A 23,434-nucleotide genomic window follows, 5' to 3' on the forward strand; every position below is an offset into this window, starting at 1 on the left:
GAAAATAGCAATAGTAATAACTTCCTTGACCCCAGTCATTAGGTACACACTCATCTTAGTTAATACCACCGGCACTAACAACAAACGCGAGCCCCAGAGACCCCAACCTCTCCGGCACCGCGGGGCACGCAGCCTCCCCTGGCGGCAGCCCCCGGCAGCGCACGGAGCACCGAACCCGTGCGCACCTCGCGGTGACTTCTCCGGCCGGCCAGCCGCGGGGCCTGCGCGGGGCGGGCCTGAGCGGGGGCGGTGCAGACGAGGGGCGGGACCTGCACGGGTACCACCCCCGGGATCAGGCTCGGGAGGGCGCGCGCGCTGGGCGCTGGTTAAAGAGGCGCGTGGAGGCGGGTGCGGAGCACACTGCTGCGGCTCGCGGAGGACGGCCCACGTGTCTCCCTAGACTCTGGCCTTGAGTTCCCCCGGCTCCCTTTACCCCAGCGAGCCAGGGCGCCCCCTTGTCCCGCTTTGGTGTCCACCCACCAGCCTCCCCCCCAACCCCCCCGCGCGGGAGCAAGTCCTCGTACAGTTACCCGCGCTTGGTGGGCCAACTTGGCGGAGCAACTTTGTACGGAGAGCGGCGCCGGGGGCGGGAGGGGGGGGGGGGGAACAGGGCACTGCGCATGCGGAGCTCCAAATTCAAACAGCTGTTTCCAGAGGCTGTAGGGCGCGTGGACCCGGAGCCGCAGGGGCTAGGGGAGCCTTTCTCCAGGAGGCGGCCGCTTGGGAGCCATGGTGGACCGGGGCCCACTGCTCACCTCGGCCATCATCTTCTACCTGGCCATCGGGGCGGCGATCTTCGAGGTGCTCGAGGAGCCACACTGGAAAGAGGCCAAGAAAAACTACTATACACAGAAACTGCATCTGCTCAAGGAGTTCCCGTGCCTGGGCCAGGAGGGCCTGGATAAGATCCTGCAGGTGAGCCGCCGTCTGTGCCCCTACAGACACTGGAAGCCGGCCGGAGCTTTAGGAGTGCCGAAGGGAAACCCTTCACAGCTTTGGATAACCCTCAGTCCCTGCGGGCAGCCCTGGGGGTGGCAGGAAAGGATGTCTCACATGGGTCTGGCTGCTGAGGTCTGTCGTTCACCCGTAGACACGGGAGTCACCCACGCGCGGAGACTCTTTGGGAACCCCGTTTGTCCAGAGAGACGTTGGGGTTGACCTCTGGGTGAACCGGCCCCGCGATGGCTCCCTGTGAGTGTGCGGGTACCTCCCTCGTTGGAGGGGGGCTGTAGGGCGGATAAAGGCGGTTATCTGCACTTTGAGAAGCTCCCGCTCCCGGAGTTCGGGAGTGGAGCCGGGTGCCACCCCTTCGCATCTCCACCTCCCAGCTCCGGGCCAGTGCCGCGCCCGCCCTGTGTTTCTTCGGGAACGTGAGCCGGGCGTAGTGGCGGGAGGGTCCCACAGCCCCAAGCTATGCAAAGGCTCCTCCGCACGCGGACCCGCACCCCCAGGGCTCGGGAAGTGGGTAGGGGGCTCCATACCGCCCGAGCGCCGCCCCCCTCCCCCCCCCGGGATGGGGGGCTGATGGCCGCAGTGCCTGGGACGCGCTCAACCTTCCGGCAGGGCTTATCTCATGGAGACACCTCCCCTCCTCCCCCAGGGCTTGGAGTTAAAGTTGGTGAAAGTAGCAGGTTGAACAAAAGAACAAAACCCCGGGAATCCTTTTTAGGGGAAAGGAGAGGTTGAGCAGAAGGGGACGCGTGGGGTATAGTTTCTTTTCCGTGTTGACATTGAGAAGCTCTTATCTTCTGGTACGTGCTCTATGGATGGCTTTGACCTCACTAGAATAAACTGGGGCTGACCATGGTGGCTAGGATCTTGGGTCTGTTTGGGGCCCAGGGTCCTCCATGCCAGTTTCTCAGAGGCTCTTAGCCTTAAGCACCCACCCTCCCTGGCCTGCACTAATGGCTTCTCTCTGGTGGAAGGACCAGGACCTGGGTATAAAGAGCTGGTGACGGCTCTAGATTGTGGAGTGGGGTCCTACCCCACTCTTGGGGTGGAAGATGCGAGAAAGGAGGTTTGATGAGGAACAACATTTAATCTACGGCAGCCGCCCAACATTTTATGATTGTCTAGTTGTCACTCATTTTTCTGGTCTTAGTTTCCCCGTATGTGAAATGAGAATGCACCCGTCTTCATCTGTCTTCCCTGCCCTGGACTGTTGGGAGGTTGAAAGCTGTGGAAAACATGAGCATGTCTTGCTTGTGCTGCCCCTTCATTGTCCTTAAATCGATGGACATTCACACACCCGAGCATATAGGTACCTACCAGCAGCTGGGCAGGTGAAGACTTGTCCTCCCAGGAGCCAGTGAGAGGGGAGGTTTAGGGGTGTTGTATTTTAGTGGGGAGAGCCTCTGGGCCCTTAGCAGTCCCCAGAGTGGGTGACCGTGGGAGGTGAGGTTGGTGGGGAGGAGGAATTCAGCCGGTAATTGGGGTGGTTTGGCTGCTAATAGCAGGAACTTCTGTGGATGAGTGTCTGCCCTGTGTGTGTGTGCGTTGGGGAGGGGTCACTTTATAATTTCCCTTGAGGAAACAATTCCCCGGGAGAGCAGTTGTTGTTTAGTTTGTTCCAGGGCTTTGTTTAGAGGGGGAAGAGGGCAGGCGGGGATGATAAAGAATCAAGCTGCCCTCGAAGTGTTTCCCTCTTCGCCACAGCAGGGGAAGGAAGGAAAGAATTCAAGGCTGAATGTGGGAAAATAAACTTCAAAACCCACGGAGAAGGGAAGAGGGGGGTGGTCAGGGTAAGGCAGCCGGGTGCAGCTGGTGGTGGTAGCTTTGGAAGTTAGCTTTCTTAAGGGGTTCGAGTCAACAAAAAGCCTCTTATTTGGGGGTCCTCTTAAACTCGCTGATGATTGCCCCCCAAAAGCAGGCAGGTAACTTTTAGATGTGGGCATCGGGCCAATCTGATTTGGAGAGGATCATGGACAGCCCTGTTCCCCATCCCTGGCCAAAAAACTCTCCAACCTTCTCCAACTTCCCCTCCCATCATAGGAAAAACCCAAGAAGTGAACACTGACCAGCGGAAGCATTCTGCTAGCATCACTTTTTAGTCTGCAGAAATCTGCCTGGCTCTGCTTTCTGTTATGTGACTTGAGGCATTACCTTCAGCCCCAGGAAATTGGTTTAAGGAAAAAAGAAGACTCCGTTGTGGAAAACTCAAACTTCTTTCCCATCTGGCCTGGGGCATTTCCACCTGAGGTTCTGTGTTTTGTCAGGTTCTGAGTCACCTTTGTAATCCTAGAGAAGTCCCAAGCTAGAAATTCCTGGGGTAGGGGCGGGCTCTTGGGAGGGGTTGTTAGAAGTGGGGGGTGCAGACTGAGTAGGGTTTTTTTTTTTACACTGGAAACTGCATGTGCTTTCAAATATGTGCAAAGGGAGTTAACACAACACACTGCTCACCTTTCATTAGGTCTTATAGGCACCCCACCCCAACCGAGTTGTCTGGTTCTTCCTGCCTGACTTTCAAATGCTTACCCTCCCTGCTTCTACCGCAGCAGCCTCAGACCCTGTGGTTGTCCTCCTTCCTGCCTTCAGAACCACCTTGAACCCTTGCCTCCCCAGCCTCTTCCCTGAATTGCATGCAGAGGTTTCCACTAGGGCAGTTAGCATGGATTTGAGCACCCTGTGTGTTGGGCACTGTAAGTGGTATGTGGATTTTATAAAAGAGAGTGGGCACAGGCCTGTTTTGACATCTGCATTGGCCATTTTACCCATCAAGCCATTTGACTTTGCCTCTTTCCTCAGTGCAAAGTGAGGGTCCAGTGAGGATCAGGGCAAGTAGAAGCGTTATGCAAGATGCCTACAGATGTCACTTAAAGCGAGCATGTCTCCCCCTGTCTGTTTGTGTTTATTGAGCACACGTTGACCTAGTGCTTTACCTGCGTTAGTTCAGGTACTTTTTACAGCAACCTTATGAATTCAGATAAGGAAACTGAAGCTCAGGGAAGTTGAAGTGGCCTTGGTGACACAGCAGGAGGGCACAGCCTGGGGTGGGAACCTGGCTCGCCTACTCCTTGTACACCTTTGCCCTGCTTCTTAGGCCTGTGAAGCTGTTGAATGGGTAGTCTGTAAGTGAGCTTAGTGGAGTGGTTCAGCTGGACTTCGGTCAGCTGGGAAATTTTATTTTCTATTTCCCCTAGAACAGGCGTTGGCATGCTGGCCTCCTGTGTTGGGCCTGGCCAAGCCAGTACCTCCTCTGTTACTGCGGTAAGCATCGGTCCACCCCTCCCTTGGTAGCACAAAAGAGCAAAGGGTTGGGATGCAGTGAAGGGGGGCAGTCTCAACCTTCACCTCCAGTGTGCAATGATCATAAACAGGAAGGATTTGAGAACTCCCTGTGCACCAGAGCTTTGAATAAGCACGTTCTATACATTCTTACTTTAATTTAATCTTGGTGACCACCCCCTTTTATAGATGAGGACAATGATATAACTTGCCCAGGATTATATAGTATAGAATCAGGTTTCACACTGAAGCGGGTTGATCCCAGAGTACATGAGAACATTCATCAACGAACATTTATTAAGTGTCCACTATGTGCCAGGCACTAGGCGAGGATCTGGGAGTGCAAAGATGGATTAAGACACCACGAGGCTCAGACTGGCTGCTGGGGAGAAGGAAGAATAAACCCACTATGATGTGATGGTTCCTGAGGGCCTCCAGGACCAGCCTGAGGGGTCAGGGAGGGCTCTCAGGAGGTGATGACTTCAAGCGGAGTCTTGGATGTAGGAGGGCTTAAGAGGGAGAAGGAGGGAGAGAGTGAGGTGTTCCTGCTGTGGCTCTTGAGATTCCCATGTCTCCCAGGGGTGTGGTAGGGGTCGCCCCATGCCCTGCCTTCCACTGGAGCACCCCATCCCTAACTGGTTTTTCCTAGACTGCTCACATAGCTGACCAGTTCCCAGAAGCCTCTTGGATCCTACTGGCCTCCTTGCCAGCTCCAAACTGCATTATCCTATTTGGAGGTTTTCCGTGGGTGCCAGACCCTGCTCCTTTTATTTTCTGGACCCTTCCTATTCTCTTACATGTTCCAGTCTACAGTAGTCAAGCTGATTCCAGTTTTGAGGTTCTGACATCGTGTTTCTAACACCAATCCTCCTCCTAAAATTTGAAAATATAACCATGGGTTATGTGCAAAAGTTACATCTGACCAAATGATGTAATGATCTGACCAAATGATGCCCTTAGAATGGGGCACATTCATTGAATTTTTTTGAGAATTGAGGGTTAACATGAAAACCTCTTTTGTTTCAAGCCTCGTTGGAAATTGTAAAGCACACTGGTCCACTTAACTGCCTTTGTAAGTAAAGGGAACACAATAGATCTTTTGATTATCCAAGATCACGGAGGCCTCCACGTCATTAGTTCAAACTTGGATCCTCACTGTCTAGAACTGCAGAAGTGGAAAGTAGGGAAGTTGGGGTTTTGAGAGGAAATGGAAGAAAGAGGCCCCCTCCTAATGACCTGTTTGTTTATGTTCTGATCAAAGTTGAGGGCAGCCGAGATAATAATAATTCTTAAATCGGTAAATATGCCTCAGTTAACTGCTCTAGTTAGAGTTTAACAGTTAAAGTGGATTTTTATTGAATCGTTTTGAGAGTTTTACTAGAGCCCTTAGGATGATTGCAGATGGCATGGTATTAGAGAATTATTGAGGGTGGGAATTAGCAAGTGTTGAAAGGTTCTAGTGGGGTGGGGGGAGCCCTATAGGAGGGGGTGCAAGGGAGGTGATGACTGTTGCTTCTAAGTGTTTTCCTGGGGCTTTGCCCTATTTATAGTCTTACATTTAAAAGAAACAGTCCTCTGGTTTTGGGAGCTGTGCTTGGCCGGCTCTGACCTCAGGCCAAGGGCTTTCATCTTGAAGTTGGCTGTTTGCTGTCAGATTGCTCTCAGCTTCTGAATTCTCTGTGGGGTGGGGGGCAGGGAAGTATAAGGCTTTGGGGAGCAGAGGAGCCATGGTCCTGACATAGTACCCCCAAGATAGTCTTTATACATGGGGCGCCTGGGTGGCTCAGTCAGTTAAGCGTCCGACTTCAGCTGGGGTCATGATCTCACGGTCTGTGAGTTAGAGCCCCGCGTCGGGCTCTGTACTGTCAGTTTAGCAGCCTGGAGCTTGCTTCTGATTCTGTGTCTCCCTCTCTCTCTCTGCCCCTCCCCCACTCACGCTCTGTCTCTATCAAAAAATGAATAAATATTAAAAAAAGAAAGATAGTCTTTGTACAAATTGGGGTGCAAGAACTACTGGGCCAGAACTGGGTGATTCAGAGAGGCCACGTGTGCTGGGTACTATAAGACAGCATGTGAAATAGGCTTGCCTCCTTCCCGGTTCCCTCTGGGGGAATGCAGAGGGTCACGGCGAGTCTCCTTGGAGATTTCACTGACAGTTGCCAGGGACTGTTAGAATAGGGCAGACGAGGCCTGACCTGGCCATCCTCCCCAAGGATGGGTTTGACATGGATAGAGGACATGCTTTCCTCCAAGTGCCACTCGCCCCACCACCTAACTGCAGGCTCCTTGCTGTTGTTGAAAGAGTCACCATGCAAGCAGTATGTCTGATGGTTACGGGCTGGCCTCTGAAGGCATGCCGCAAATCTCACCCTCACTGTTTGCATAGACGAGTGCTTGGCACATAGTGCTCATTAAGTGTTAGCTGCCGCTGTCGCTGCTACTGTTCCTAGACAACCCTGCTATGTGAAGGGACTGCCCCCACACAAGTGTGGTTCACACAGTAGCAGGAGGACCTTCCTGAAGCAGAGGAAAGGTCAACCGACTTTTTTTTAATTGCAGTAAAAAACACATAACAAAGTTTACCATCTTAACCATTTTGAAGAGTCCGTTCATTCTTGTTAAGTATATTCACACTGCTGGGAAACAGCTCTAAAGAACTTTTTCATCTTGCGAAGCAGATTCTATCGCCCTTAAACAACTCCCTTTTCCCCTCTCCCCCTGGTTCCTGGTAACGAGTAATCTACATTCTGTTCCTGTGAATGTGACTACTTTAAATGCCTTCCAAGTGGAATCATTTGTCTTTTTGAGTAAAATGGTGCCACCACTATGGAAAACAGTGTAGAGGCTCCTTAGGAAATTAAAAATGGAAATGTATGATCGAGCAATCCCTCTTCTGGGTATATATCAACCACATTTTTAAAGAGCTAGACAAAGAAGGGGGGATGGTGGGTCCTTCTTGCCCACAGCCCTCAGGGAGGAGTAAAAGTGTGTGATGGTTCTGGGCTGCAGCCATAGGGCCGAGAGGTAAGGGTCAGATGACAAAGCCCTCTGGGTTTAGCCAAGGAATTTGAACTGACCAAATTTTTGCAATTTTTAAGTCGGGGAGTGAACAGCATTTCAGAAAGTTCCCTCTTCCTTCACAGGCGTGGCAACTTAAAACAAGTAGAATCTTCAACTCTAAATTAACAGCATTTCTGTGGGCTGATCCCTTCACCCCATGGGTGTTCTGATAAGGATGCTTCCTCCCTTGAACTTTCTGATGTGATGGAGTGTGGGTTTTTCCACCAAAGCCCACAGAGCCCACTCCCCCCCACCCCACCCCAACACACACACAACACAGCCCATCCACCCTCCCTCACACCCCAGCTTTCAGTTAGGGCACCTTTTCCACTTACCATGAACCCCTTGGGAGGTTCAAGTGTGGGTTCCTGTCCCAGCTAAAGCCCCCCCCCCCCAATTTGATGACCTTCCAGATAATACCTTAGTTGCCCCTTTATATAAAAAAGTCGGGGGGGGGGTGGGATATTCCAGCTCGGTATAGCTGCCTGGGCCCTCTGGGCTTTTGGTGAGGAGTTAATCTGATCCCTAAATTTCAGAGATCTGGACAAAGGAAGCGTGGGCTCACAGAGGGGCCTCCCTCCTGGCCAGCATTTTTGTGTGTACTGAAGCCTCAGAAACCATACTGGGCCGTAGACCTTGGGGGCTCAGCCTCGCTGGGCAGAGAAACAAGGCCACAGTGGCGAAACTGAGGGGAAATGCGGTCCTGGTGCTGAGTGATGGGTTGCAGATGGTAGAGGTTGGAGAGATGGGACAAGAGTCACCGGGCCTCAGGATTCAGTTCCTGTTTGCTGAGGCCTGTGGAACCCCTTGGCCTGCAGGGGATCTGGCTCTGATTAAAACATAGCCCCTGCCCTCAGGGAGCCCCCAGTCTAGAGAAAGAAAGGTAAGGAGCTCTCACCTCGCTGACATTGGTAAGGGCACCTGGGGGTTCTAAGTGTGAACGAGTGAGAGATTAATTTCTACTCTTGAATTTAAAGAAGCGGGTATTTGAGGCAGGCTGGAAGGATGAGTGGTATGGGTTGCACTCTGCTGAATTCCTACTGGGTGCTGGGCATTGGGCTCCTACTTTAACTGTGTCTCATTAAACCAGTCCAGTGGATTCAGTGTTACTGCTGTGTCCATTAGCCAGGCAAATGGAGGCCAAGGGATTTGCTCAGGTCTACATGGCTACCTGTAGGCTCAGACTCATCCCCACCTTGCTGACTTCAGAGCCAGGAATGGAGAAGGATCCAGGAGGTGCCCTTATCAGCACTCCCTTCTAGTAGGAGCACCAGAATGGACCACAGAATTTCAATACCGTGCCCAAGGTTGTCCTAGTGGAGTTGTCCAGCATTCTCCATTTCTTTCAAGTTCACCCACAGCCCTCTCCTCCAAAGAGTTCATGGTCCACAGCTGAAAGTATGGAAGGTTGATACCCTCTTCCCTTCCCGAGCAGGGGCCCTGCTCCTTGCTCTGGGGAAAGGTGGCAAGGATTTCTCTGCTCAGTCCTGGCTCATCCCAGGCTTTGGTCAAACCTCTTCCATTCTGGAGGATTCCAGGGGCAGATGGCCTCATGGGTGTCTTCCCTGGGTGGTGGTCACTCGGGACCTGGGATCAGAGTTGTTTCCTCGTTGGGGGCAGACTCCACCCACTTGCCCTCTCACAGTGCCCTTGGCAGGAAGGTCCCTGTGATTGGCTTTGAAATGTGCATTCTGTTTTTCCTCCCCTCCATCTAAATATTTGGGTTTCCTGCTGAAATATTTAAGCAGGATTGCATACTGTGGCTGTTGTCACCTCCCATGGCCCAGTGTAATCTGGCTGCAGCTGCTTAGCTGGGTCCCTCCTAGGAGGGGGAGACTTGCTCCCCAACCCCAGGAGAAAAGCCCTGCAGGGTGCTTGATGGCCCAGCCAGCACACGGTTGAGCCCCTCCCTTTGTGTGGACCTGTGCTTGGGGCTAGGGCTGGGGCTGACGGACTCGGATCTGAACCACTGTGTAGGAAATAGAGGATTCGGACCTGGGTTCCAATTCTCCCCATGGTACTGGTGTGTGCTGTGCGACCCTGGCTGGATTTCACTTCTCTTGGACTCTACTTCCTTCAAGTAAATTCATCCATTCACTCAGGAAGGCTTGAAGTGCCGGTTAAATTAGGCCCAGGTAGGCAGTAGGAGCCCTACGTGGGCAGGGACCCTTGGCCCTAATTCACAGACCTGTGCAATAAGCATGTGGGGGTATAGCCAGCCACTGATGTGCCCACAGTGTCTGCTGGGCCCCCGGTGCCCAGTGCTGTGCCCAGCTCTGAAGGGGGGTGTGGAGACGCATGTGGACCTTCAGTACTATGGCCAGTCTGGAGGACCTAGGCCTCCTCAAGATGAAAGCACTTTTCCTTTTTTTTTTTTTTTTTTTTTTTACTGTTTATTTATTTTTGGGAGGGAGGGAGAGAGAGACAGAGTGCCAGTGGGGGAGGAGCAGAGAGAGAGGGAGACACAGAATCTGAAGCAGGCTCCAGGCTCTGAGCTGTCAGCACAGAACCCAACGCAGGGCTCAAACCCATGAACTGTGAGATCATGACCTGAACTGAAGTTGGACACTTAACCAACTGAGCCACCCAGGTGCCCCAGAAGGCACTTTTCTAGGTGAACTGAGCCAGGCCCAGACTCTGGCCCCTGGTCTCATAGTCTCCACACCGTGAAGAGGAGGAAGGGAGAGTGCCATTATCAAAATGTGCTCCCGCTTTCCCCTTGAAGCCTCATGAGGTGGGGCCATGTTGCCTAGTGGTTAAGGACAGGCTTTCAAGTCACAGTGGCCTTTGCAAGCTGAGTGGCCCTGAGCACACGACTCGCGTCTGAAAGGGAGAGTGATGTTACCCATCTCAGTGGGACGAAGATAACAGAACATGGAGAAAACGTATGTGATGTTCACTCCCTGTAGCTGCCAGCTCCAAGTTCACCTTTAAATTCAGTTTATTGCCATCTCTTCTCCGGGGGACTTGACAGAATAAACTGCTCTCCCTCTCTGGGTCATTCTCTCCAGGAACCCCTTCTCAGCTTCCCTGCCCCCATCCCTTTTTTATAAACTTTTCCTGAACTCCTGTCTCCTGGGATTAGCAAAACCAATCAGTGTGAGCATTTAACAGGTCTCTTTCCCCCACCCCCTGGCCCAGCTAGATGCTAGATGGGGAGCCATGGATTCTGCCTTCAAGGAACTTGAGACAGCAAATATCCAGTCCTTCATTCAGCAGATATTTACTAAGCACGTACTGTGTGCCCAAACCTGTTTGAGACCTGCTGCAAAGGGAAGCAGCCCCTTCCGTCCCTGCCTTTTGGGGAATGTCTTCAGACCATGTACTACGGAAACCAGGAAGGCAAGTGGACCCGCCGGGGGGAGGGAAACAACACTCCCTGCCCCTTCCTTGTGGAAACCGTTTGATCTTCAGAGCGAGCAGGAGGAAGGCCCGGCTGTTTGCAGGGGAGAAGGGCATGCCTTGAGCAGGTAACTCCAGCCTGACTGGCGCCTGCATTAGGCTTTTGCTACCCCGTGGCCCACCCTGCAGGGTACCCCCTCCACAGCTGGCCAAGGATGTTGGCCCCAGGGGATGGAGCAGGAGTGTTGGGTTGTGTCGCCTGCAGTACCTGGGTGACCCCTGAGAAACCTTCAGATACACAGGCTTTGCACCCTTCCCAGATTCTCACCCTTGGCCTTACCATGGGTCTCTGCAGACCCATTCCTCCAGGGTGCCTCCCTGTGACCTCTCCGGGCCTGACTGAGGTGTGGCATTTCCATCCCATCTGCTAGATAGGAAAACCGGAGGCCTGGCGAGGAGCTGGGGACAGACTGTGTAGAACTAAGCTCAGGTTAAACTAGCTCAGCTTGCCCAGGTCGAGAACCTTTTTCCACTGAGCCATTTGTCACCCTGCCTCTAATCCTCTTTTAAATGGCCTTTAAGTCAGAACCTTGACCGTGTTTTGGGGTACAGAGGACTTAATGTTACTTAAGCTAAATTGGCCTGCCTTGATTTCCTAACCTGCCCAGCACACCCCTTTCTGTGATCTTGAGGGCCAACTTCCCCACCCATGAGTGAGTTTTTCTGGAACAAGAGGCAAAAGTTGAGATTGTGGTAACTGTAGGCTCGGAAAGAAGCAGAAATGATCTCATGCTTCCCCAGGGAGCTTCCCTATCACAGGATTCTGCACCCCAAGTGTTTGCACCCAAGGAACTGTCTCGTTGGCTGGTTTCTCCCCACCCCCCATGCCCCCCTCCCCCGGAGGCTGGCAAGAGTGGCTGATGGGGGAGGAGGGTCAGGCTCCGGGCACATCTCCTGGCGGCAAATCATAAATTGTGAGGCTGAAGGGAGCTTAGTGGTTACCTAACTGGCCTCCCTGTACAGCCCCAGAGCCAAGGCCCAGACCTTCTGAGGTTATGTAACTTTCCCAAGGTTACTGTGCAGGGAAGTACAATAAAGGAGTAATTAGAGCTAAGTGGGGCAATTAGGGAAGGCTTCTTGGAAGCCGTGGCCCCAAGACGTAGGTTGAAAGGTGACTGCCACACCTCCTAAGAGCTCTTCTGGCCACTCTTAAAGCCATCAGGGGTCCTCGGAGACTCAGATCGTGTCCACACCCCCTCCCCAAACTCAGAAAACCCTCAGTGGCTTCTCCCTCAGACTAAGCCAACATTCTTGCAGTGTGATTTGGACTCTGCTACCCACGTGGTCTCCCCTCTTTCTGGACCGCAACCTTTGATCGCATTCGGCCTTGATATAGGTGGGAGGCTGTCTCCTGAGGGTGGAGAGGTGGTCTAAAATGCTGTACGCTCATAGCACGTTTTCAGTTTTTATGGAGACCTGGAGGTCTGTGTCCACCAGTAACGTGAGCTGCTGTGGGGAGGGGTGGCAGAGGGGCAGAACCACAGTGCTACAGTAGTAACGGTAGCTGGCACTTGGTGGGGGAAAAGGTGCCATGGGCCAGGCAAGGGCCACTGTCACGTTGCACCGACTGCCCAGCAGTGGTAAGATAGCTGCTGTGGGGAACTTCATTTTGCAGATAATGCATCTGAAGCAGAGAGATTAAATAACATAACCAAGGTCACACAGCTAGTTAGTGGCCTGAACCCAGGCCTTCAGAGTCCAGAGCCAGGGCTCTGCAGAGTGGCCTCTCATGGTGTCCTAAATTAGCGCCAGTCCTGCCGATCTTTCTAGGCTACCAGCCACTCCTTGGGGCTGGATTTTCTGCTCGGGGCCCGTTGGTTCCTAGCACCCCAAAAGCTCCCCATGCATGCTTGCTTGGCCTTTGCTGAGCGCTGTGTTCTGCAGCCTTCAGGGTTCTGACACCACTGTTTCCTGACCACATTGACCAGATATAGGTTCATTTGCCATTTGCAGCATGAAAACATTTAAAGCAGGAAAGCTTAGGTTATGTAAGTGGGTGCCACAGTTCAGAGTCGGGTCTGTCAACTCCTTTCCTGCCTTCAGCCCCTTTTCTCCATCATCCTTACAGACCCAACAGGCCCCTACCCTTCATGACAGAATTTGTGGGTCAGGGCACCCAGAGACCGAGGCTTTGAGAAAAAAATCAAGGAGCCGACGGGGGAGGTGTAGCTGTGAGATTTCCACCTGAGTCCCCATATTACTGCCACCTCCTCAGCAGCTAAACCTGTACTTGTGACGTGTGCCCCCATTTGGCTTCCCCAGGGGAAGGCCCCCAGCAGAACTCTGGGCTACACCTTGGTAGGGAATAGCTTTAGTCTTGCCATCCTCCTGCAGTGGAAATACCACCCCGATGCTGCTCCCATGGCTGAGGATAGAGGTCGGTGACTGCAGCATGCTGAGGACCCCAGGACGGGCCCCTTGTGTCTAAGTGCAAGTTTCTTGACCCTCCCACGTCCCAGGCGCAGGGTGGCACCTGTGGACAGACCCTCTGGAGGAGAAAGAACAGCAGCCCCGTACCTTCCCCATTTCTGCTGTTCAAATAAAACTCTGGCCTCCTGGGTCGTGGAATGCATCCTGACAGTGTTAGCTTTGGAAGCACGCCCTTCCCTTGTCAGCATCCCGGCCCCCCAGAGCAGTGCCTCTCACTGAGGGTAAGTGAGTGCTGAGTGGGCTAAGTGGAGCAAGCTGATGCAGTAGTGTCTTGTCAGCACCCCCTGGGGAGCAGGAAAAGGGAGGGTGTCCTGATTATCAGCTTTTCAACACCCCGTCTCTCCCATCCCCCAGACTCTAGCCGCAGCCCAGAGATCTACTTATAAGTGGCCCAGGGAGTGGGGGCCTAGGGCTTACTCAGCTGACTTGCTGTGTGACTGGGCCAGGTGGCTGCCCCCCTCGGAACCAAGGACTTGCTCCCTAAGGCCAATTAGACACTTGGCTGAGCACCTGCCGTATGCCTAGTACATATGCTGGTTTAAGGACTGTGGAGATTCTGGGAAGAATTAGATGTTAGCTCTGCTTTTGAGGTTGGCGTGGGGCTATGCAATGTGTATGGAGAATTACTGAGTAGGGAGCTGGCATGTTGTGGGGGCCTCGGGTGCACCAGGGGAGAAAAGTTGCGTTGGGCCAGGGGTGTCAGGGAAGGCTCCCCTGAGCCTGGGGGTCACCTTCCTTTGAGCCTCCTCCTTCTCTGGGCATGTCTTCCCTACCCTGGGGGTCTGCACTCCCCCCCCCCCCCCCCCCGCCGTGAGGCCCTCAACCTGTGCCCCAGTGGATCACAAGTCTAGTACTGAGTAAGGGGTAATTATTAATGAATACCCGAACCATGAGCTGTATTCTCTTTCCTTCGGCCTCTCTTCCACCAGCCCTCAAATTTCAGAGGCAGGACCCTCACAGCCCTCCTTTGCCTTTTAGGTGGACCCACTTCCAATCTGGAAAACTGTCCCTAGCCCTCCCAATGGAGGTCTTGGCCAGCCAGACTCTATGTCCACCCAGCAAGCTCTCTGGGACTGCCCCCACCTCTCTGAACCTCACCTGCGCACCGCCCTCTTGGGACAGGTCTATAGGTTGCCTGGCAAAGTGTTAACACCTCCCTGGGTTAGGTGTGCATTGGGTCTAGACCCAGGGCAGGCGCCACGGTGCTGGGGCAGGGCAACTTTGGAGACATAGGGGCCACTTCTGGGTCCTGCTCCAGAAGTCTCCCATCTGCATCAAGCCTGCTGAGGACTCAGGTTCACTGATCTCAGCTTTGGCACAACCTCTCTTTTTGGAACGTTCCAGGGCTGAGAGCTGCATGTGGTCAAACCCCCTGGCTCCTCTGCCTGCTCTGTGTTGGGGTCACTGTGTACAGGCCTTAAAACCTCCCCTTCCTGAAGCTGGTCTTGTGTCTGTGGACACACTCCTCCGCCCCTCTCCCCCGCTGCTCTGCACACACAGGTTAGTCCTTCCTTCTTGACTGTCTGGGGCTGTGTGGCCAGTGGATGGGAAACCCTCAGACAGACTACCACAGGGACACCTGATGCTTGAGCTACCCAGGCCCTGGGGGTGGGGGTGGTTTCCTGGGGGTGGTGCTTAGGTTGGTGTTTCTCAAAGTGGGACTGAGCTAGAAGCCAGGCTTCAAGTTAAACAAAAACAAGACTGGGGGTGAGCGCAGCTGGGACTCTGAAGTTAGTGTGGGGGTTCTGTTAGCGTTGAGTCATAGAAATTTGATGTAAAAACAGAAGGCGTGAGTACTGAGTTGGAGGCAGGATTATTGATGGCTCTTTCTTTCTCTGCCTCCCCAGTTTTCTGAAATGCTGTTGTCAAGCCTTTAAAACAAAGAAATTTAATTTTCTTAAAGGGTAAGATATATGCTTATGTCATCAGCCACTTCTGTGCTAGCTGTTTTCATTTTTAATGTTTGAGGTGCACAAAGCAAAAACACGGTTTTAACAGAACGTACTCTAAAACCTGGTGTCAGTTCTGTGATTGCTAAACAGTGTGTTGCTATTGTTTTTCAATGTAGCTGCCAAAGTTGTGACTTCCTGGGCAGACGTGCTGTTGAACACTTGGAGGCGAAGGGGCTCAATGTCTGGGGAAACCAGGGGGGGCCTTTGGTCCGCAGACCAAGGTGTTTGAGACTAGACACACAAGTCGGCGGTCACCAAGGAGAGGGTGCAGTTCCCTGAGAGGTCCCTGGCAGAGCCAGGGAGCCCCAGCGGCTGTACCCAGTGCTGCGCCCAGTGTCCCCTACAAGGGACGGTGTCTTCCAGCGGCCCACGGACAAGTGTTATGTTGCATCCAGCTCTGCCAAGTCTCAAAGGGGCACAGGGAGACCTTGCCCTGCCTTTTGGATGAACACAGAGCACAAGCGAGATTTGGGTCAGCCCGGGACCACACATGTAACTCAGAGTCAGGAGCGTGCTGCGGTTTACCTCCGGAGGCTTGGGTGAACGTGAGGGACCAGGGGAAGGCGGACTCTGCCTGGGAGAGAGAGTCTGGATAGGATGTGTTGTGTTTCACTCTGCATCCGTTCGGTAATCACCACCCACCTGTTGCCAATTAATTTAATTTTAACGTGATAATGACTAAATATCGTGGCTGTTTAATTTTAAATTAAAATTTAGTTCCTCAGTCACACATTTCAAAGGCTTGGTAGCCACATGGGACTGCTCAGATATAGAACATTCCACAGCACAGAGAGTTCTCTTGGACAGCACTGGAGTGTTGATAGGAATCTGTTGAGGTTTCTAATGGCCCACTGGCTTCTCGCGGTGTCTAGTCAAATTCCATTCCTGCTCTGGGGTGGGAGAGGGGAGAGCTGGCCCGGCCTGGCAGGCTTGGAGCTGGGACAGTGGTGTGCCAGGAACCTGTAGGGGGTGGCCTCCCCACCCCCGCCCCTGACCGGAAACTTGCAAGCCCTTCTGAGGTTAGCACACCCACCCTCACACCCCAGAAAGCGTGAGATTGCAGAGGGCTGTGGACCGCCTTGCCCGCTCAGCCACATCAGACTCAGATGAGTGTGTATTTGATGGGAGGGTCATTCCTGGTGTCACCATCAGTCCACCTTGGCTCCATTGGAGGTGGGCCCAGGCTGAGGTAGACAGTGAGTCATCTTCCATGGACCTCCAGTTGTTGTCCAGGGTGTCAGTTCCTTCTGATTGCCTGCTCCGCCCTGTTCCTCAGCCCAGTCTGCAGTGAAGGGCAGCTCTTCCCCGGCCCTGGGGAGGAAAGCCTGCACTTAAGGTCCAGGCTCGCTGGCTGGGTGGATCTGTGGCCACCCGGGGAACATCTTCCCCTGGGATGAGAACCATGAACATCTCTTCCACCCCAAATCTGGAAAGAATAGAAGAAGGGGTGGCCGACGGAACCTGCAGGGCAAGTTTTCCAGGTTCCTTCTGGGGTACATGATATGGGTCCTGGGCCAGGAAAGGTGGAGGACCCAAGGGTGGGGCTGGGGAGGAGGGCCCGGCGCTTTTCAGAGCTTGCGGAAGCATCTGACTGGGAGATGGCTCTGCTCTAGTCGTTTGTGTCTTGTGAGCCTCCGTTTCCCCATCTGGGTTTGGGCTTCTTGTCCTGCTTTGTGGCCAGTTGCTGGGACTTTGACAGAGGCATAGCTCAAGCCCTGGGGCTTGTCCTGACCTCGACGTTTATCCCGCTGCTTTGTTGTGGTGTCTTCCACCATCCTGTAACTTCCTGTGTGCCTGCCCGTATCTGGACAGAACTGCGAGTCCTTCTAGGCAGAGCCTGTCTTGCAATTCCCTTGTTTGGCTCACAGCATCAGAGCATATGGCCAGTGCTCAGTAAATACTTAATCAGTAGATCCAGCTTTGAGCTGCACAGTGCAAGGGAAGGTCGTCCAGAACTCTGGTCCCTTCTTTCTTTGGGTTAAATTAGGTTGGATGCGTTCTGTACGGGGCTGTGCCTGGCCAGATGTGGCATTTGTAACAGGCAGGCACAGCTGCACTCTTGCCCCACCGAAGAGGGGAATACCCCAGGGCCCCAAGGTGGGAGTAAGGGTGAAGGGAACCCTCTTCCCATCTTGCCATCTGGTCTCTCCACTCTTCCTGGGAGGTGACAGGCTGTGTCCTGGAAGCCCACTGATGGGTCACTTGTTTGGCCCTCAGGACAGACAGCCACTTTCAGCAGGCTGGAAGGGTAAATGGACCTCCCAGGACGAGCCTGAGAAGTGGCCGTCCCAGCTGCCATGTAGTGTTCTCGTGGGAAACTGAGTTCCACAGGGGGACAGGATGCAGCCACGTGAGGAGCGGATTTCGCTCTCCTGCATGACCCCTGGGTGACTTGGAAATCTCGTGCCATGTACCTTCCTGTCCTTGAGCCTTCCCTGGCCACACACAATGCACCAGGAGGCTGAAAGAAAGCCTATCCCAACAGCACGAGGCGTTTAGAAACCACAAGTTTTAAGTCAGGGGCATCTCTGGCTTTGCCTGTGCCCCTGCTTCATGTCCTTCATGTTCACATCCATCGAGCCTTTGGATCCATAGCCCTGAGAGTTGGGGGTGTGGGGGGAGGGGGAGGCAGTGTTCTTCCCGTTTTACAAGTGAAGAAATGGAGGTCATGACTTCTGGGGCTGGAGAATAGCTGACCCTGTGCGGGCCCATGCACTGACAGTTCCTGCTCTCTGCTAAGAAGATTGAGAGCCGCCAGCCCTTGGGTGGGAGTTAGGGGGTTAAGCAGACTTGAAAAATGCTGTTGCTTAAAATCTCAGCCCTCGTAAAGAAGAGAGAGAGAGAGAGTGAGTGAGCCACGGTCCTGATACTTTCTGCTTCGTGGGTTTTGCAACGGGGCTGCCTTACAGACATGACTCTCCTCCTGTGCCATCCAGAGAGTTTCCATTTCCTGTCACCAGGCCTGTCCCTGGTCCCTAGCTAGGAGGGCCTGGCTGTACTTTTCCATACCTTCAGCACAAAATGCCTCAGTGTTTCTTCACCCTGGTCACGTCCACGCCCCAGTTGGCTGGGGATGGGAGGTGGGCCAGGGACCGTCCCTGCGTGATGGAAAAAGCTGAGGTGGCTGTGCCTGTTCTGCCCTTCTCCTGTCATGACCTACCTGGGTAAGGGTGGTATTAGCAGCCTGTGACCGGGGGGCCCTGGTTACATATATCTGGCTCCCATTTCCTTTCCCAAACTGGGGAGCCTGTTTATGTCTTATTTCTGTCATCTCCAAATGGGGCCTTGGGGGCCAGCGCCCCTGGTGGAATGACCAGTGAAATCTGTGGCAGTCTGGGGAGTGGGGGATCCGCCCTTCAGGATGGGACTCCCTTTGCATCCCGCCCAGGGATTTTCACGACCGTCGGGCATTGTGGTCTTGACCCTTGTCTCTGATCGTGACTCAGCCTTCTGGTGGGATTTGATCTGGGCTTTGGGGGCCCATAAGGCAGAAGCACATCCCCCCCCCCGCCCCCTGCCGGGCAAAGAGTACCATCCATCCCAAAATGCCTGTGCTACTTTGCCGGTAGTTTCTTGTACAATTTATTCCAGGGAGGATGGAGGCCAGCTGTTGTCCGTCTCCAGCTGGAGACTGAACCAAAGGAAATGGGCTTGGAGTGCAGCCGGAGGGATTTAGGCTAGAGTCAGACAATAAGGAAGGATTTTATGACAGGTGGTTGGCCTGCAGGAGAATCCTACAGGGGGCTTTGTGGAGAGGTATGGGGTGGGATCATGCTTGGACACAGTGGGGCCAGGATTGGGTGCAGGGTGGGGGGTTGCAATAAACAGGCGGGAGGGTTACTCCACAGGAGTGGAGAAACTCAGCTGTCTACCCCTCATGCAGAATTAATACCACTCCCTACGACCCCTGTGGGCTTCTTTTTTTTGTTGGTTTTTTTTGTTTGTTTGTTTTTAAATTAGTGAAGGGGTTTACAGTTTAACCATCTAGTCATCTTAAACAAATTGCAGTAAATGGGTAAGCTTAATAATTCCTTATCATCAGAACCCCAGCCTTCAAGGATGGGTAGTTACTTATTACCCAGAGCCACCAGCCGGGGTGAAGCGAGAGGGAAAGGAGGAAGGAGCAGGTGGAGGGGCCACTCTCGAGGCCCCTAGGTGGGGGAGAGTTTGCCTGTGGTCTGGGGTACTCTGCAAGACAAGAGGTGGGTGATGTCAGCCACAGCCCTCCTCTCAAGGGGCATGGATGTAACCAGAAGGCATGACCGAGGCAGGGATCAGGGACAGGTTTTATACCATGGAGGCAGGAGTGTGGGGGTGTCGGCGGAGGGGAACCATGTCCTCAGCATCCCAGCAAGGGAGACCAGGGCTGTCCAGAGGAACATGACCAGCAGCCTCCAGGGTTTAAGAGAGCTTCTTGGAACAGAGTGTCCTTCCAACTGCTGGGGGAGCAGGAAAGCAAGGACATGCATGGGAAGACCTGGGGCTCTCAACCCTGACGAGCCTCCTGGGCTCCTCCCCTTCCCCACCCATGTGCCTCCTTCCTCTGAAATCCTGATGGTTCCAAAGTCTGCAGGGAAGCTGACTCATCGGGGCTAGGACCTCTGGGGGCTTTGGCCTTGCAGACAGGTGGGGTGGGATGGGGCGGGGTGAGGCAGGGGAGAGGCACTGGGGCAGAGAAACAACAGAGCCATCAATGCGGGCTGCCCTCACCTACCAGGACTGCCCACCTTACCCAGCGGAGCCAGAACCCACATCAACTGCACTGGCACCCAACTTTGTGTACTGGAAGATGTGATTAGGAAAGGCATCTGTCTTGGAGACTCAATTATTCATTAATACTGAGTATTTACTGGTGCCAGTTTCCGTTCTAGGAATAAGGGATGAGTGAAGTCTGCCTTCTATCTTGGGGGAGATAAACAGGCTGTGGCCATAAGTAGTGTCCCCAGCCCTGGTCTTCCAGGCGGTGGTAGCCGGAAAGGAGGGCACTACCGTTGGCAGCCAGCCCAGCTCTCTCATTGCAGCTCTGGAGGCCCCGTCCAGCAGGCATCCCCCCGCCCCCCCATCACCCTTGTGTTTCCCATGTTCACTTTTCTACCCAGTACCTGTTTTGGGGGCACACCATGTATCCCCAACACCGAGCCGTGCATTGTTTCATGTAAGGTGCACCCCAACCCGATGCAGTCTTGGTACCGCCGCTTGCCAGGTGCGGAAAGTGAAGCTCGGAGAGGGGAGAGGACTTGTCCCCGGTGACCTGCTGGTGAGTGGTGGACACCTAGGCACGTCTGTTTCAGAGCCCAGGCCTTTCCTGCTCATCCCTGGGCTGCTTGTGGAGGGTCCCAAACATGACGTTTGTGATTTTGAAGTGGCTTGGCCATCCCGGTTTGTGTTGTGCAGGCCAGCATGCAGACCTGAGCTCTGGAGGACCGGAAGCAAGGTGGCAGGAGTGGGGCAGCCGGGCTGATGGTGAATCAGGTCAGGTCGTCAGCCCTGGACGGGGAGATAGCAGGTCAGCCGTTCCTGTGGCCTCCTTTGTGGCTGCTCGAGGGCTGTTTTTAGAAATCTTGCGTGGAGGGTGACTTCCGAGTTTGCACCTTCTACCTCACCACAAGGTCCGGGTGGATCTAAGAAGCATCCTGGGAGTTGGAGATGGGGAGTGTAAGCATAGGCTCATCCCCTAAATAATATCAAAACTAGATCTGCACAACGCTTTCGTAGCTCTGTGTCATCTGTTACCTTTGCCTACCTGTCTGCTGTCCCCTTCCCTGCTCCGCTCTGGTTGGCATTTGTCAACCCAGTCCCGGGATGGGCAATGGATGGTCTGGTTGTTTGGCGGAAAGGAGCCTCAATGGAGAGTCAGGGGCTTCTGGTCGGTTCTGCTCTGTGCTTTGCAATCAGCTTGCTGTGTGACTTCGACCACGTCACTAGCCCCCTCTGATTGATTTTCTCACCTACAAAATGGGAATAGGAATATCCATTTTGCCTCCCTTCCCTCCAGGGTCTTGGCCTTGAATGAGATTAGGGCCACAGGAGTTCTAGGTGTGAGAGGTGCCTGACGATCGTGGGTTCAAGTGAGAAGGAGGGGAGTGCCAGCTCCATGCTCTTCCTGGGCCTCGTTGTTAGAGCTGCTGGCTGGGGCCCAGAGAGGTTTGCTGGCTTGTATGGAAAGGACGAGCCAGAAGCTGAACCCTGTGTGGGGCACTTTCACTCCCAAGTGTCCCCATCCCAGAACAGGGGACTGTTCTGCCCACCTGGCATGCTTGAGGGGTCCTGGCCGAACAATTTTCTCTACATCTGGGAAGGCAGAGAGATGTCCGACACTCCCAGAATTTGGATTCTGGGGGCAGGGAAGAGGCCAAGTCATGAACCCAGGCCCCAGGCCCCAGCATCCCAGATCAGGAATTGATGGTAGCAGCACAGGACATGACATGGCCAGGCCATGGTCACCCCGGGCAGGGCAGTGGGTGTGAATTGTTGGGCAGAGAAGCTGAGGTGGATAAAGGATATCCCTCTTGTCATTTAGGTGTCCCTGGACATCCCACCTGCCCTGGGTCCTTAAGAAGATGAAGCAGGAGGTGGATTTGGGGAACATGGCTCCAGAGGATCACCTTGTGTGTGTGTTTGGGTGGGAGGAAGTGCTCTCAGGCAGCAGTGCCGGGAGACCCCGAGCTGGGCTGGCGAGGTCCCCTATGTCTGCACACACCGGGATTTCCAGTCCAGTGCGTCTGCTGAGCCTTCCAGTGCCTGAGAACACTTGCTGACGCCCCATCCTGAGCCCAGACCCCAGCAGCCCTCACTGTTTGCTTTAGCCAAGCGTGCAGCCTTCCCAGGTCAGCCAGTCCCTGCAAAGCTCTGCCCTGGGCTCAGCTCTCACGGGAGGGGGCCCCCAGCTGCTGGGGGGTTACCAGAACAATGGGGGCAGGGTCACCTGCCTTGTTTTTATTGTCCCTCCCGAGTACAAACAGGGCTCCCGGGCCTGAGAAAATCGGAAACCCAGAGATTTCTGTTGAAAACGTACTCCCCTCTGGCATGGGCTTGCCCCTTGGAGCGTGAGATCCAGTGGTGCTTCTGAGCTCCGCAGAGGCTGCTGAGAGATGGCCTGGGAGGGTGCAGGAGGGGAAGCCCAAAGGTGGGCTGGAGGACAGCCATGCTTCCACGGCCTGCTGCACTGGCTCAAGGGGTGGGGCTGGCCTCGGGAGGGAGGACAGTTTAGGTCTGGGGCAGTGGCTTTGAAATTGGCCGCTTATAATAGTAGAGTCACCCGGGGCAGATTTAATCATCTTAGTTCCGTGCCCCAGACCATTGCTGGCCGATTCCCCGAGGGCAGGACCCCGGCAGGAGTACTTTCCCAATCTCTCCCCCGGGACCATCTCTATGCACAGTCCCGGTTAAGCAGTAGTATGGTGACCCCTGAAGTGTGCCTTGAGGACATGGTGGTGTACCACTTGCCACTTTGCCTAATGAGGTTGTGCGGGTTTCTGTAGGTGTGACCAACACTGCAGGGGACTGTGCTGTGTTCTGTACACAGCCCCGCCCGAGACACCTGGGCTGAGGGAGGGCAGCCCAGACCAGCACCGGCACATTACTTTAAGGACCAAAGAGAAGTAGACGCAGTGAGGTGCCTTCTCCGTCCTGCAGTCCTGCATCCTCCAGGGGACACGAGGAAGAGGAAGCGTGATCGAGGAGCAGGGCTCACTCCTGACGTGGGTGACCTGACTTGCTGGGGGCTCAGGAGGAGCTGGAGCTGGTGGCCAGTGAACTGAGTCTCGAGAATGAAAATGTATCTTCTCAAATGTGCTGTGGATTGGGGATTTGGGAAGTGCTGAACTGGGCCCAGAAGTCATGATTCTGGGCAGAGGAAATTATGCATTGTACAGGCAGGGGGACCCCGGGAGTCCTAGACCAACCTCTTCATTTTACAGAGAAGGAAGTGGACAGAGGTCCAGGGTTCCAGGAAGATCTCAGCAAGTGGCTGGCAGAGTAGAGCTGGACCTGGGTCCTCAGCCCTATTGCCTAGCCTACCAACCTAGCATTCCAGCCACGTGTCCAACAATTCATCTTTCCTTCTTTCCTCTAAAAACATAATAAATACTCCATGGGTGGGCACTGGCACAAATCTGAAAGTTACAGATAAGCAAAAAAGAAGTTAACAAAGTCCATACCGCAATAGCTGAGGTCTGGTCTCAACTGAGATGCGGTGTGGCCCTGCCCCCTTGGGTCCCTGCACCTGCCACAGACACCTGCTTCTTCCCCGGGAGCGATAGGGCCTGCAGCTGGCACAGGTATCAGGGTGGCACCGCCTGGCCCTCGCCAGTACCCCGTTCATAAGGTGTGCCTGCCTTCCCAGCCACACCCTGGTCACCTGGGCT

General features: G+C 54.1%; 1 protein-coding gene across 2 annotated transcripts in view; it reads left to right on the top strand.

The window, feature by feature from the left end:
• Positions 1–311: 311 nt before the first annotated feature.
• Positions 312–23,434, top strand: part of KCNK5 (potassium two pore domain channel subfamily K member 5) — a 38,011-nt gene continuing 14,888 nt past the window's right edge. Inside the window, exon 1 of one of the 2 annotated variants that reach the window (XM_015069785.3) lies at positions 312–915. In XM_015069785.3, the coding sequence (XP_014925271.1) occupies positions 730–915 (186 nt within the window). In that variant the 5' untranslated portion in view covers positions 312–729. Of the gene's footprint in view, positions 916–19,722; positions 20,326–23,434 lie in introns of those variants that run through there. The other variant, XM_053222851.1, reaches the window with a different exon arrangement.

The sequence above is a fragment of the Acinonyx jubatus genome, chromosome B2, assembly GCF_027475565.1.
Source record: "Acinonyx jubatus isolate Ajub_Pintada_27869175 chromosome B2, VMU_Ajub_asm_v1.0, whole genome shotgun sequence".
In the NCBI taxonomy this organism is placed as follows: Eukaryota; Metazoa; Chordata; class Mammalia; order Carnivora; family Felidae; genus Acinonyx; species Acinonyx jubatus.